This window comes from Erythrolamprus reginae, chromosome 2 (assembly GCF_031021105.1).
Source record: "Erythrolamprus reginae isolate rEryReg1 chromosome 2, rEryReg1.hap1, whole genome shotgun sequence".
In the NCBI taxonomy this organism is placed as follows: Eukaryota; Metazoa; Chordata; class Lepidosauria; order Squamata; family Dipsadidae; genus Erythrolamprus; species Erythrolamprus reginae.
In genome coordinates, this window is record NC_091951.1 from 146,345,287 (window position 1) to 146,359,784 (window position 14,498).

Here is a 14,498-nt window from a genome sequence, read left to right on the forward strand (position 1 = left end):
CATTTTAAATAATGTGGGGTTTTTTGTGACCTACAATGTTCGGGTTCTCCCCTTACCCTCCCCCATGGGACCTGAATAACAGATTTGTAGCATAGGCATAGGAATTTATAGTTGCTGGTTTTTTTTACTTCTGGGGCATTTAGCCTTCTGTCTTCCCAGAGAAGGAGCAATAGGCTAGCATAGGGGTCTGCAACCTTAAACATCCAAAGAGTTACTTGGGCCTGTTTCCCACAGAAAACAAAACAATGGGAGCCACAAAACCTGGGAGGGTATGGCCAACTCGACGACACTCATTCCTATCCAGTCACATGACCAGACACTGCTATCCAGATTTTGTGGCTCCCTGTGTTTTGTTTTCCATCGGAAATAGGTTTCTCCCTCTCTCTTCTCTCTCTCTCTCTCCATCCCTCCCTTCCATTTCTCTTTTTCTCACAGTTAGCCAGGTGATCTTGAGAGAGGGAGAAAGAGGAGGGAAGCCTCCACCATGGGTTGGGCTCATTCCTTAGCCAGGCCGGATTTCCAAAAGGAAGAAAGAGAAATGAGTAGCGAAAAGCGTGAGAGGCGGAAGGGCTTTCCGAGAGAGTGAGAACAGACACGCCCACAGAGAAAGAACCCTAACACTCTTTTTCCTGGCCCCAGCCATTGCTACATAGGGAAGAAACAGGAAATAGAAAGTGGCACGTATCAAAGGCAGTGAACAGTGTTTCTCTGTGAGAGCTGGGCCAGGCCTCTCTGCCATCCAACTCGACAATGGGTGCGCTTCTGCTGGGCCATCTCTTCTGGCCCATCCCAGTGAGGGGAGCACTTCCCCATGCCACCACCTTCTTTCTCTTGGCCCTGCTGACATGGAAGGAGGAAAGCCAGGCTTGAGGGATGCCCCCCCCCCATCCATTCTATCCCAGCCCTATTTGCTGGTGGCAACAGCAAATGTACCTTAATGAAGGCAGAATGCTGTTGCCATGGAAAGGAAGTAAAAGAGTCCTTCGCTCCCACACTAAGGCTCTGGCCATGCCACTGTCGTGACAGGATGATGGCTCTTTCATCCCTCTGCTGTGATAGGGTGACAGGGACCCTCAGCCGAGGGCCCAAAGAGCCATATGCCTCTCCAGGGCAGCAGATTGCAGACCCCTGGCCTAGCACATGCTCTCCTATTATTCCTAGTTGCAAGGTCTGGCTAAGGGATTCAGGCCTTTTTATCTCTGGGTTACTTTTTATACAGTATTAACTAGAGCCTTTGGAATGAAAGTCAGAAGTCTGTATTTTGCTCTTGCTTACTCTGAATAGAACTAATGTTCTTGGTTTTGATGAGGCAATGAACCATACCCAGAACTGGCTAGATTTGATAGCCATTCTTACTGACAAGTGAATGCTATGATGTTCATTCTTTGATAAGCTAGAATGTTAACGTACCCTTCACATCAAGCACAAGTAGTCAGACTGAGCTAACATCAAGTGTCGTATCTAATCATATGCTTTCTTTTCAGAGCTCTTGTAACTTTATTTTTACTGCCAATTGATGTAGTTGGAAAAAAATGTATTATTTAAAATTATCCATTTTGGGAGAAAAGCCTGAATTATTCTGTTATAACTAGACTACATTTACATCTTAGTAATGTGGCAATTTGAAACTGTTTTTATTGGTGAACTCTAAACACATATTATTTGTACTTTGAAATAAAAGAGAGTTCTTACATTAAATGACTTGGCCTCCTGTTGAACTCCAGAAAATTGAATGGAACTGTATTATATTTAGAAGCAGACCTGATAAAGCAGACCTCCATTATTACTTGTCTCTATATTTAAACTTTCTGCATAGGTTAACAATTAATTACTCTACTGCTGTATATTTCCCATGTTGGGTTGAGCTGAGAATCTGTTCATATCCATATGCTATAAATGCTAAATGAACATATATATGAGTAGAACTAAATAACTACATTGTTTAAATTATTGGGAAACCCTTCATAGATAAAAGGCACGGGAAAGTCCTTTTATGTATTATTACACTAGCATTTTTTTAAAAAAATAGTATGCACAGTTTATCCATCCCAAGTCCAAAGTTTTCATAGCTTTCTGGGCAGTGGAAGAGGAAAGAAGGCTGCATCTTTTTTTTTGGGGGGGGGGGGGGCAGACATAGAGTCTTCGGAGAGGGGCGGCATACAAATCTAAGTAATAAATGAATAAATAAATAAATAATGTTCACCTGTAAGTCCAATTCAATATTGCAATGTGAAAACTGAACTGCTTGCTGTTCAGTATCACATTCACTCCAACTATTGAGGAGCTGCACAACCAGAAATGTAAGTGATTGGAATTCTGATTTCTATTCTGGTAACTGAAATTGCATTTCCTTTTCATAATGTGATGCTTTTATAAGAGTGGGAGATGGCTGGAAGTTAAAAGGTTGGTGTCTAGGAAGAGAGAGCTGTCATGTCATTGCTAGCATTTTCCTACCCCAAAATGTTTTACACACATGGTTGTATATTACAGCCAATTTGTTTAATGTGACTAATATTATGAAACAAAATAACATACATTTAAATGGGTTTTTTTATATATTTGATTTTATTTTGTGCTTATTGAGTATTTTCTAGCAAGTTAGGGGGGGGGGGTTAGGGGAGTTTATTCCAATTAAGTTATGTGTTGAATAATGAGAGACTACCCTCTTGAACCATGTACAACACCTAAGATGTTTGTCCTATAACCTTATGCTTTTCATAGGAAATCCATTCCTTACAGTATATTTTATTTAGGAATACTGTAGTATGAGACAATATGGTTTGTGTAAACATTTTAGTGCTTATTCTTCATCATATAGTCAAAGCGAGCTTCTATTTATCTTCACAAAATGATGCAACTATCATCTATCTACCAGTACTGGCCAGTCTTTTACAGTTGGTGCAGTAGTCTTTTTATCATTGTTGTCTCCCTTGTATGCTTGCACTCTCACAAAACTATTAAAGACCAAACACACCTGAATTGTTTGATTGTACCAGTGTAGTACTCAATACATAAGCAAGCAATCCACGCACATCCATAGCCCACACGAATAGTCTACTAATCCATTTTAATATGAGGTGTTAAAATTCTTTACATGCTAAAGTAGCTTTTGAGTAGTTTTAGTGCAGAATATAAGAAAATAAATAAACCAAATCTCTTCCAGAAAGTTTTATTCTAGAAAAAGCACACAGCTGAATCAAGGGAAAGTTATGCAGTCCTTCAGATTGTACATAGGAGAAAAAAAAGCAGGATCCAATTTGGGTCAGTCATTTGGACCTGAGATTTTGTTTTTTGAACTTTTGTAGTGGCGCTGGAGCCCATCTGGTGAAGGAAACTAACCACCAGGTTGCAAGAATACAAACAAGCAATCAGACGAGGAGACCTGAACTTATTGGTGTTCTGTCTGGGTGCCCCCAGACTTCAACACCAACTGAAAAAAGCAGCCAGACACGCTGGTAAAAGCAAAGGCACTTTATAGTTGGAAAAACAAACACAGAGAAAAACCTGTTCTTCCCAACAGACAGGCTATGAGGCTTCACAGCAGAGTCATGACGGCCAGACAATACAGCAGACTTCTTGCTGGCACACACACCACTGTAGAGAATAAGACCCACGTCTTTCCCCCAAAGGTTTCAGCCTTCAGGGCCACAAGCCAGAGTCAGAAACGCCAAAGATCACAGCCAGGTCCCAGGACTCCCAAAGATAATACTCCACAATACAGGAAGGGTGGGTCTGCCTTTTCAGCCTTTCTGGGGAGAACCACACCCAAACCCAGCTGTTGCCTATTTAGGGCTGGAAATACCTGGCTAATTGTCCCCTTTGTTGTGCTGCTCTTCTCTGCCTGAGATCGATGATGGCTTGTGCATTTTCATCCAAGGACTCCAGGCTGCTTGCTGGGGAGAGCTCCACCCCGGGGGACTCAGGCTGTTCTCCCTCTCCCTCGGACTGATATTCCTCCTCCCCATCTGCCTGGGCCTCCTCCTCCTCCTCCTGTTCCTCATCCTCCCCCTCTGAGCATGGAGCCGGCAGAGGTTCAGCCGTTCCCTGAGGAGCCTCAGACGGAATCACAACAATTGGTAGCTTCACAATGCAATGAACAAGGACACACATTCAGTTTTGTAGCTACTAAGTTTGTTGAATGAGCTGGCACAAAAACAGCCAGGGAAGTGATGCCTTGGAGACTTTCCCTGTGTCAGTCAACATAAGTGCTGATTTACCACCAACCTATCAAGGCACTTATAAGGTGAGGGCTGGGCAGAAGAAGCAAATGACATCCCAACTAACATCTTGTGAAGATAAAGAAAATCAGATCAAATCAGGAAATCCATCATTTATATGTGTATTTATTTTAGTTATGCATGATAATTACTACGTACAGAACAGCACACTCTGCTAAAGAGAAGTTCCCTGAAGGTGGGCTCCAGGATGAGTCTGAAAGCTTGGAAGACAAAACCTATGGTCCTGGTGACTGGCCAGGATTGGATCCTGCAATATTATCCCGGGGTACATACATTCGCCTTTATTTATATGAAAAGAAAATGCTTTGGATGTTCTATTTAATACTAATTTGCACCTTTTTTATAAGAGTTGGGTGTTTCCCCAGAATCAGCATCTATAGTGGTTGATTCCAGGATAAGACTTTACTTGGTTTAAGAAATTGCTGATAGAGGTTACTTTTTCCTCTTCAAAACCAAAGCTGTGCACAACCCTAATCAGAAGTTGTCTTCACTTAAGGCTATATTCAAAGATTTTTCTTTCTTTCTTTCTTTGCTCCCCTGCTGAAGCCTTTCTTTTAATAATTCTAGAACAAAGAATGTACATATTAAAAAAACAACAGGCTTTCTCAAATCCTGTTAATTGCATAATGATATTTTGATCTAGAAACACGGTAGCTTTACCATTGAAGCTGAGTGGCTAATTACAGACTCCTCGGGATCAGCAATCAGGTAAATGATGTTTTTTTTCTCGCTCTGCTCCTGACTGTAGATTCTTGTTTTGCAGGACGGGTTTCGTTTTTCACATCTGGCTCGGAAAACCTCCATCATGTTGAGAAGGTCCACTGGGGCACTCGCTATGCCATCACCATTTCCTTTACCTGCAATCCTGACCATGGTATCAAGGATCCTGTTTTAACATGACAGGTGGTAGCCAGATGGATTGGCAAGAAAAACTCTGTATGTCCGAGGGGCAGGGGGGAGGGACTTTTAAATTACCATATAAATTCCACTGAATTTTATCTAAAGAAAATTGTCTGTGTGTGTGTAGTTTTTTTAAAAATTTTGTTTCCTTTTATGTGTTGCAAAAACAGTGCCTTAAGATCCATATTTCTAAGTTTCTTATAACATTGCTTTTATACGATAGTAATTAAAATGGTTTGGCTTTTCTTTCCCATCTCTTTTGAGTACTGCACAATAGGCCTGGGAAACAGTATCATTCCGTCATGTAATTTCTACAAATATTCTTTTTCATCAATTATTCTCAAAATTAATTTGTGACGTCCCATGAAATATGTTCATGGACTCTAGAATATATTTCAAGGAAGGAGTTTCATCATGCCTTTTTCCAGACCCACATAGAGTTGTTTATATTTTGGAAAATAAAAACCTGGAACACCTGTGAGCCAGGGGTGAAATTCTATTTTTTCTCCTGCCGGTTCTATAGACATGGCTTGGTAGGCCACAGGGGAAGGATACTGCAAAATCTCCATTCCCACCACACTCCAGGGGAAGGATACTGCAAAATCCTCACTCCCTCCTCACTCTCGGGCTAGCCAGAGGTAATATTTGCCAGTCCTCTGAACCAGTGTTTCCCAACCAGTATGCCGCGGCACACTAGTGTGCCGCTGGACATGGTCAGGTGTGCCGCGAGCCCGGCCTGGCTGGAGCTTCCCTGGCGGTGACGGGAAGTGAACTTTTGGGGCTCGGTGGGAGGGCGCCGGCCACTGTTGTTTCTAAGCTGCGTGGGCGTGCGCCTGCACAGTCATTAGGACCCCCCCCCCGCAGAAATTTTTGAAGTGGCGCAAAGCCACGCAGTCCTGAATCGCTCCCTTCTCCGGCCAGCAAATTCGGCTGCCCGGGAAAGCGCCGCCTTTGAAAAGCACGCGGTTTTCCCAGGCAGCCGGCTTGCTGGCCGGAGAAGCGAGCTATCCGGGACTGCGTGGCTTTGCGCCGTGATGACAACTGTGCCGTGGTGGCCTCCAAGTGCTGCCCTTCGTGGCGCCCCACCACCCGTTCCTGCAGGTAGAAGTCGGGCAGGGTACCGGGAGACGGAGGCGGTGCGTGGCCGGGCGCTGAGCGCCATAGACACCTGGGAGGGCAAAGGGTTGGATGTGGGGCCACTGATCCAGGGGTCCGCGGACCGGCAAGCCGCCCTCCACTCTCTCTCCGCTCTCTCTTTCTCTCTATGTTGCCGGCGTGGTGCACGAGAGAGAAAGAGAGAGAGAGAAAAAGGAGGATTAGAGAGAAGGAAAGCGAGAGAGAGAAAGAGAGAGAGAAAGCAAGGGAGAGAGAAAGAAAGAATAAAAGAGATAGCAAGAGAGACAGAAAGAGAGAGAGAAAGAATGCAAGAGAGAGAAAGCGAGAAAGAAGGAGGGAAGGAGGGCGAGAGAAAGCAAAAAAGAGAAGGAAGGAAGAAAGAAAGAAGGATGGAGAGAGAGGGAAAGAAAGAGGGGAGAAATAGGGCGAAAGGGAAGAAGAGAGGGTTTTTTTGTCCAAACATTTTAACCCCTCCCCCCCGCTCCCCCCCCCCCCCCGCTCAGTGTTCCCCAGGATTTTGTAAGTGTGAATAATGTGCCGCGGCTCAAAAAAGGTTGGGAAACACTGCTCTGAACTATTCAAAATTTCCGCTACTAGTTCTTCAGAACCTGTCAAAACCTGCTGAATTTTACTCCTGCTCTGAGCCAATTGATATATGGCTTTAATCATTTGCAATTTTACAATTTTACACAAGTGTACCCTGCACTTTTACAAAAGGGTATCAGATTTTTGTTTTAGATTGGCTTATTTTAATATGTTCTTCCTTAGAAGAAGCCATGAGCTGTGTGATTGAATTTTCTCTGTAGAAACCAATTTTATATGATCTCAGCCATGATTTCATATAATCAACTACGAGGAGGCTTCTTAGAATAAAAGAAACTACTAAATAATGTGTTTAATAGTGATTCAATTTCTCTATTTGCCTGGGGAAACTAGCTTGTTTAATCTTACAATCTTAGGTTATAAATATTCAAGTGATTTGAAAATCGATTAAAGTATGCTTTGGAATAAACATGGTCTTGCTGCCTCACTTATTCAAGTGAGTAATAAGTGAAAAATAACTTCAAAGTCCTTTAAGTAAAATTGGCAGGACTTAAAATATATTAGAAATGGAAACAATAGATTTGATTCATGTGAATTCCATTGTACTTATTAGAATAAGTATTTCAGTGGCATTCTTCTACAAAAGGAAAATTTAAGAAGAACCTGCTTTGGTTGTATATTCTTTAATTGTGGGGAAAATCTTACAAGCAAGTTATATAGCAAGGGTGTCAAACTCAAGGCCGGACTCGGCTCACGGGGTGCTTAGATCTGGCCCTCGGGGCTGCCCTGGAAACAGCAAAGGACCAGCCCGCAGTGCCTTTGCTGGTGAAAATGGGTGTACCTGGCCTTCCCAAGCTCTGTTTTTGCTGGCAGATGGTTGCAGGAGACTGTTGCAGCTGGAAACTGAGTCAGTTTTCACTGGCAGAGCACTCGGGCCATCACAGGTCCCCCTGACACAGTGGTGTTGAGCTGGCCAAGCCCACCCCACCTCCCTGAGGTCAAACACAACACTGATGCGGCCTTCAATGAAATTAAGTTTGACACTCCTGTTATATAGGAAAGTACTATGAGTTAAAATATCACATATAAAACAGTAATAATTTTAACTCTTTCTTTTTACAAAATTTATTTGCTCCTGTGAGACAGCTTTTACACAACACTTCTTAAATATTAGATGTTTTGAAATTTAATCCGTTAATTAGTTTTGAAATTGAATAAATACGGCATGATCTGACCCAAAGAATTCTGGATGGTTGTTTCCAAGAATGGTTTGGTGAATTTCTGAGTGAACAACAGGAATTGCATTAGACAATCTGAAAAACTTTTACAAACATTTAATAGTGAATGTCATACTATGTACACTAATCAAACAGGTGGCAAGAAAGTAGAGGCAGTCAGGCACAACACAATTCATGTATACAATAAACACAAAGTCAATCAAAATGGGTTTAAATGTCTATACATCAATTGACAGAGTATGAGGAATAAACAGGGTGAATTAGAAATTGAAGTAAATGAGAGAAGATATGATATAATTGCCATTAGGGAAACATGGTGGGGTGAGACTGACAAATGGAATATATAGCTAGATGGATTTAAATTGTTTAAAAGAAATAAACTAAATAAAAGAGGAGGTGCAGTTGCACTACATATAAGAAATAACTACATCTCTACAGAAACAGAGCACAACAATAATGAAAATTATCTTGAATGCATTTAGGTCAATATTAAAGGGGGTAGGGGGAATGACATTTGCCATCAGTCTACACTATAGGCCACCCAACTAAACAGAGGAAGTAGATGAAATTTTTGCTAGTCAGCTAACTAAGGTATGTAGGAAGCACATTAGAATAGTAATGGGGGATTTTAACTACCCTGACATCAACTGGGAGACAAACTCTGCATCAAGTGAAAGATCCAACAGGTTCCTAAGAAACCTAGCAGACAACTTTGTTAACCAAAAGGTACAGAAGGGAACAAGGGGATCAGCCATATTGGACTTAATTCTTATTTAACATTAACAGAGATGAAATGATAGAAGATGTTGAAGCTACAGGAACCTTGGGGGAAAGTGATCGTGCAATATTGGAATTCATCATTATGCAAACACAAGCAGTAGAACAAACTCAAACTAGAGTCTTGGACTTTAATAGAGCTAATTTCAATAAACTTAGAGAGAGCTTGGGAAGGATTCCATGGATGAGAATCCTCAAGGGGAAACAACTCAAGAAGCTTGGGAAATTTTGAAAAACAAGATTATAAAAACCCAGTCTAGCAAAAAACCAGTGTAGAAGAAAAACAATAGGTCCTGAAAGAAACCAGTCTGGCTGTATAAAGAACTCTCTGACAAATTGAAAGACAAAAAGGACAAGTATAGAAAGTAGAAAGAAGGAAGTAACTAAGGCAGAATACCAGCAAATAGCCCAAGCCTGTAAAAACGAAGTAAGGAAAGCAAAGGCTCACAATAAACAAAGGCTTGGGACAAAAGTAAAATGTAACAAAAAAAGCTTCCAACATATTAAAAATAAGAAAAAGACACGGAACAATTGGTCCATTGCAGGGAGAAAGTGGCAAGAAGGTGACAAGCAACAAGGAGAAGGCAGAGCTACTTAATTTGTTTTTTTTGCATCAGTCTTTACACAAAGGGAAAAACCAGTCTAACCTATCAAAAACTACACCACAAAAAACAGATTAGGAACACAAGTTAAAATAGGGAAAAAATTGTAATTGAACATCTGTCTACCCTCGATGAGTTCAAATCACCAGGACCAGATGGATTGCACCCCAAAGTTCTAAAAGAACTGGCAGACGAGATCTCAGAACCATTGAACTATATCTTTCAAACTATATCTTTCCAGGGTCCTGGGATCACTACAATGTTCCCAGGGGTTTTCCAACAAGCAAAAGGCAATGAGGAAAGCTGGATTGACTTTAAAAACAGCAGTGTTTTCCTTAATGTCTGTGGCAATAAAAGGTTGTAAAATCAGGCACAATTCAGTTAATGATCATATTCAAGGACTACCTGTATGCAAATCACAAATTATTACCATCACATTTGCTAGATCAGTTCAACCTTTCAGCGCTTCAACCTTTGTTTTAGTCAATGAGAATGCAGGACAAAAGTGCTTCCATCTTACAGCTGCTTGAGAATAGGCTTATAGTTGACTCCTTCCAATATAAAATTTACAATTGTTGGGGACAATGATTTCTAATCACGTTTCCGTCAGCAAATGCAGAGTCCTTGATAAAGATCTTGTCAAAAAGCTATTGAGGGGGAAAAAAACATTTTACTGGCACTTAAGCATTTTCTTCCCACTTTGTTCTTCACAGCTTTTATTGTCTAGTCCAGTTTTTTCTGCCTGCAGCGAAACATCCAAATATCAAAGAAATCTACATTATATATTCTGAATGCTCCCTCATTTTCTGACAAGATTAGGGCTTCGTATTTCACTACAGATCTTTCACTCAAGCACTTAATGAGAAAATTGTTTTCTAAACAATTTAGTTTGCTTTCCAGAGAAGAATTAATTGTCTCATAATTATCATTACAAGCATCCATGCCTGATTGACATAAATTCCTTTGGCATATGCACACCACCAGGAACTTATTCCAAGATCTAGATGCAATTTGAGTGACTCTCTTACTATTTAATTGATGCTCTGTAGAATACATTTAGTGAAGAAAGCAAAAAAAAAATGTTTATTTTCATTCACCATCCATTATGGGAACCAGTTTGGTCTGGTGCAGGGGTAGGCAAATTTGGCTCTTCTATGACTTGTGGACTTCGACTCCCAGAATTCCTGAGCCAATCAATCAGTAATTCTGGGAGTTGAAGTCCACATGTCATAGAAGAGCCAAATTTGCCTACCACTGGTATAGTGGTAATAAGACAAGGGGTGGGTTCTACTTAGCTTCCCTACCAGTTTGCATTGCGATGGAAGTGCATATGTCATTGATACATACTAGAGTTGTTAACCTGATCCTACATAGCTTCTGCTCCAGCAATCTCACACTACTCACCAGAGCCTACAAAACATTTGCCAGACCCATCCTTGAATACAGCTCACCTGTCTGGAACCCACATCTAGGACATCAACATCCTCAAAAATGTCCAAAGATACTTCACCAGAAGAGCCCTTCACTCCTCCACTCGAAACAGAATACCCTATGAAAATAGACTAGCAATCCTGGGTCTAGAAAGCTTAGAACTACGACGCCTAAAACACGATTTAAGTATCGCCCACAAGATCATATGCTGCAATGTCCTGCCTGTCAATGACTACTTCAGCTTCAACCGCAACAACACAAGAGCACGCAACAGATTCAAACTTAATATTAACTGCTCCAAACTTGACTCTAAAAAATATGACTTTAGCAATCGAGTTGTCGAAGTGTGGAACTCATTACCGGACTCAGTAGTGTCAACCCCTAACCCCCAACATTTTTCCCTTAGACTATCCACGATTGACCTCTCCAGGTTCCTAAGAAGTCAGCAAGCGGCGTGCATAAGTGCACTAGTGTGCCTTTCATCCCCTGTCCAATTGTCTCTCCTTTATCTCATATATCATATATCTTTTCTTCCCTTCATATATCTTCTCCTCTATTTTTATATCTATTCTTCTATCCTTTTCTTTATATATATTACTACATGTCTATTCTCTTCAATATGTATTATATATTGGACAAAATAAATAAAAAATAAATAAATAAATATGCAGAGTAAGAGTACGTGCCAATGGCTTGAGTCAAATGCTACAGTGAGTAATGACAATGAAGCAATATCTCTCTCTACTTGCATTGGAAACCAGATGGAGAACAACCTAGGAGAGAACCCCTTCCACTCCAGTCACTTTTAATCACAAGGAAGAAAAAGCACCCCCTCTATCTTTTGCCTTGTCTCCCTCTCCATGCCCTGCAATTTCCATTCTGCATTTTCCACTCTGTTTCTTTATCTCTTGCTGTCTTTCTTCCTCTAAGCCAAAGCACTGTAAAAGTGAGAGCATTAATTTTATGTGACAGGCTGTACTCCCAATACTGACTGCCCTGTCCACGTCTACTTTGGATCTGGGATATCTGCAGGTCCCTTTCCTGTTCATGCTGGCATTTATGTGAAGTTATTTTCTCCAACCTACTGTCCTTAATACTCCCTTAATACTCCCTCCCCACTGAACACCAGAAGATGTTACACCCCACATGCAGTTGAATCCAGATTGCCAAATTGTCTCTGGGGAAAGGGGAGGTGTATTTGAAATCACCTGTCATCCGTAAATACTCCAGACAGATGGGAATGTTTGTGAATAGAGGGCAGAAACTGATGTTTTTGTAGTCTCTTATAAACAACTGGGACCCCATTAGGCTCAGAGCCATTCGTGTAGCCTTACATGGAGTCAAGGTTTGATCAAACCTCATTTTTAAAATCACTTTTGCATTTCCTCACCCCACCCACTTTTTACTGCTTGTTAAAATTGAAAATTCTTTGACTTTTTTTTTTAAATGCTTATTAAGATTGAAAACCTTCAGAAGTTGATTTGAATTTGCTGGGGAAAAGAAAATTATGAGTTTAAAGTTTTTAAAGAGTCCCCCACCCCCAGAGCACAGAACAGAATGGTGATTAGAGTGCCAATTTTAGAAAATTTTAAACAGATTAAGGGTTCAGTTGGATCTGAATTAAAGACTTTGAAGTTCATTAAAATAATCCTTTCCCGTGGGAGTTTTTTTAAACCGCTTATAGGATGACTTTGAAGGTTGGACACTAGAGGGCACTAGAAGGAAGGAGGAAGAAGGTACTAATGACTAGAAGGTAGAAGGAAGAAGGTTGGACACTAGGGGGCACTAGAAGGAAATTAAATGTATCAATGGCCTTGTAAAGGAAATTTTTGATGAATGGTCTAAAGCTGTAATTATATCTGTTATCAAATTGGAAGATGATACTGATGAGAACATTCCATTGAATAAAACCCAAATTGATTTGAATATGGGATTTTTAAATGATAGCTTATAGAGGTGGGTTCCTCCCGGTTTGGACCAGATCACCCGAACCAGTAGTGACCCATTGATTTAGTTGGTGCTGGTCTGTGGGCAATGGCATTTTTCTTTTGGAATTTTTTCCTATCTTTTTACTGTTTAGAAGTTTTTTCCTCTGCTGCTGCTTTAAAAAGGGCCCTCCTGGCCGACCCCGGGTTTAGAAACATAGAAGATTGACAGCAGAAAAAGACCTCATGGTCCATCTAGTCTTCCCCTATACTATTTCCTGTATTTTATCTTAGGATGGATATATGTTTATCCCAGGCATGTTTAAATTCAGTTACTGTGGATTTACCAACCACGTCTGCTAGAAGTTTGTTCCAAGCATCTACTACTCTTTCAGTAAAATAATATTTTTTTCACATTGCTTCTGATCTTTCCCCCAACTAACCTCAGATTGTGCCCCCTTGTTCTTGTGTTCACTTTCCTATTAAAAACACTTTCCTCCTGAACCTTATTTAACCCTTTAACATATTTAAATGTTTCGATCTGTCCTCCAGACTATACAGATTGAGTTCATGAAGTCTTTCCTGATACGTTTTATGCTTAAGACCTTCCACCATTCTTGTAGCCCGTCTTTGGACCCATTCAATTTTGTCAATATCTTTTTGTAGGTGAGGTCTCCAGAACTGAACACAGTATTCCAAATATATACTAATTAGTGTTTCTTTCCAGGGTATTTTATACATATATAAATATTATTTTCTTCTACTTGTTCCACTAACACTAAATAGGTTTTCTCTATTTGTTTCTTTAAAATATGTATATATACTAATATGTATACCAAATGTATACTAATTTGTGTTTCTTTCCCTTTTATGTTGAACATAGAATACAGCCTTTATCAGTGGTGGGATTCAATTTTCTTTTACTACTGGTTCTGTGGGCGTGGCTTGGTGAGTGTGGTGTGGCGTGGTGTGGCTTGGTGGGCGTCACAGAGGAAAGGTACTGCAAAATCCCAAAGGTTTAAACCCAAAGGTTTATACTTTCCTATATTCCTTCACCTGTAGCACAGCTGATCAGCTCCTCAGCTGTGTTTCAGGATGATTATTGCTACTGGGCATGCGCAGAAGCAGAATTGTACGAGGGAACGTGCGTGCGAGCAGAGTGAGCTTGTGCGCCTAAAACGTTGTGATGCGAACCGGTGGTGAAGGTAAGTGGCACTCACAGCTGATAGCTTATACCAGAGATGGAGTAATGGATTTACAAATAATAACTTATTATAATTACAAAGGACTTAGAAACATCAAACCAGAAGACTGATGTGGATGACTTCTCTATAATGGTTTTACAAAAAGTACTAGTTGGAACTGTCAAAGATTTTGTGAGAAGTGGCAGTTAGAACATGAAGAGTGACAAGGATAATTTTTATTCTTTGGAATGACAAAAGAGTCATGAAAAGGAGGCCAACACTTCTGAGAAAAAAGATACAGAAAGTATGAAAATTAAATGTTTGGACTGAGGGAATTAAAGGAAGAAAAAAAGAATTCAACATTGATTTATTTGGTCAGGATTAATATAAATGAACTTCTAATTTTGGTGACATTGAATGGATTTTAATTGATTAACAAAGAAAGATGATTTAATTATTGTTATGAAGATGGTTAATGATTGGATGTGATTAATATATATTTTTATTTTAAAATGAGATGGGGATTTGTTTAAATAGAAAATAA

The 14,498-nt window shown here is 40.4% G+C and overlaps 1 protein-coding gene across 1 annotated transcript in view; it reads left to right on the forward strand.

Annotated features, from left to right (window-relative positions):
* OGFOD3 (2-oxoglutarate and iron dependent oxygenase domain containing 3) overlaps positions 1–5,247 on the forward strand; it is a 43,398-nt gene extending 38,151 nt beyond the window's left edge. The window contains exon 9 of the mRNA XM_070739801.1: positions 5,002–5,247. Within this exon, the coding sequence (XP_070595902.1) occupies positions 5,002–5,138 (137 nt within the window). The 3' untranslated portion in view covers positions 5,139–5,247. The remainder of the gene's footprint in view (positions 1–5,001) is intronic.
* The last annotated feature ends 9,251 nt before the right edge of the window (positions 5,248–14,498 follow it).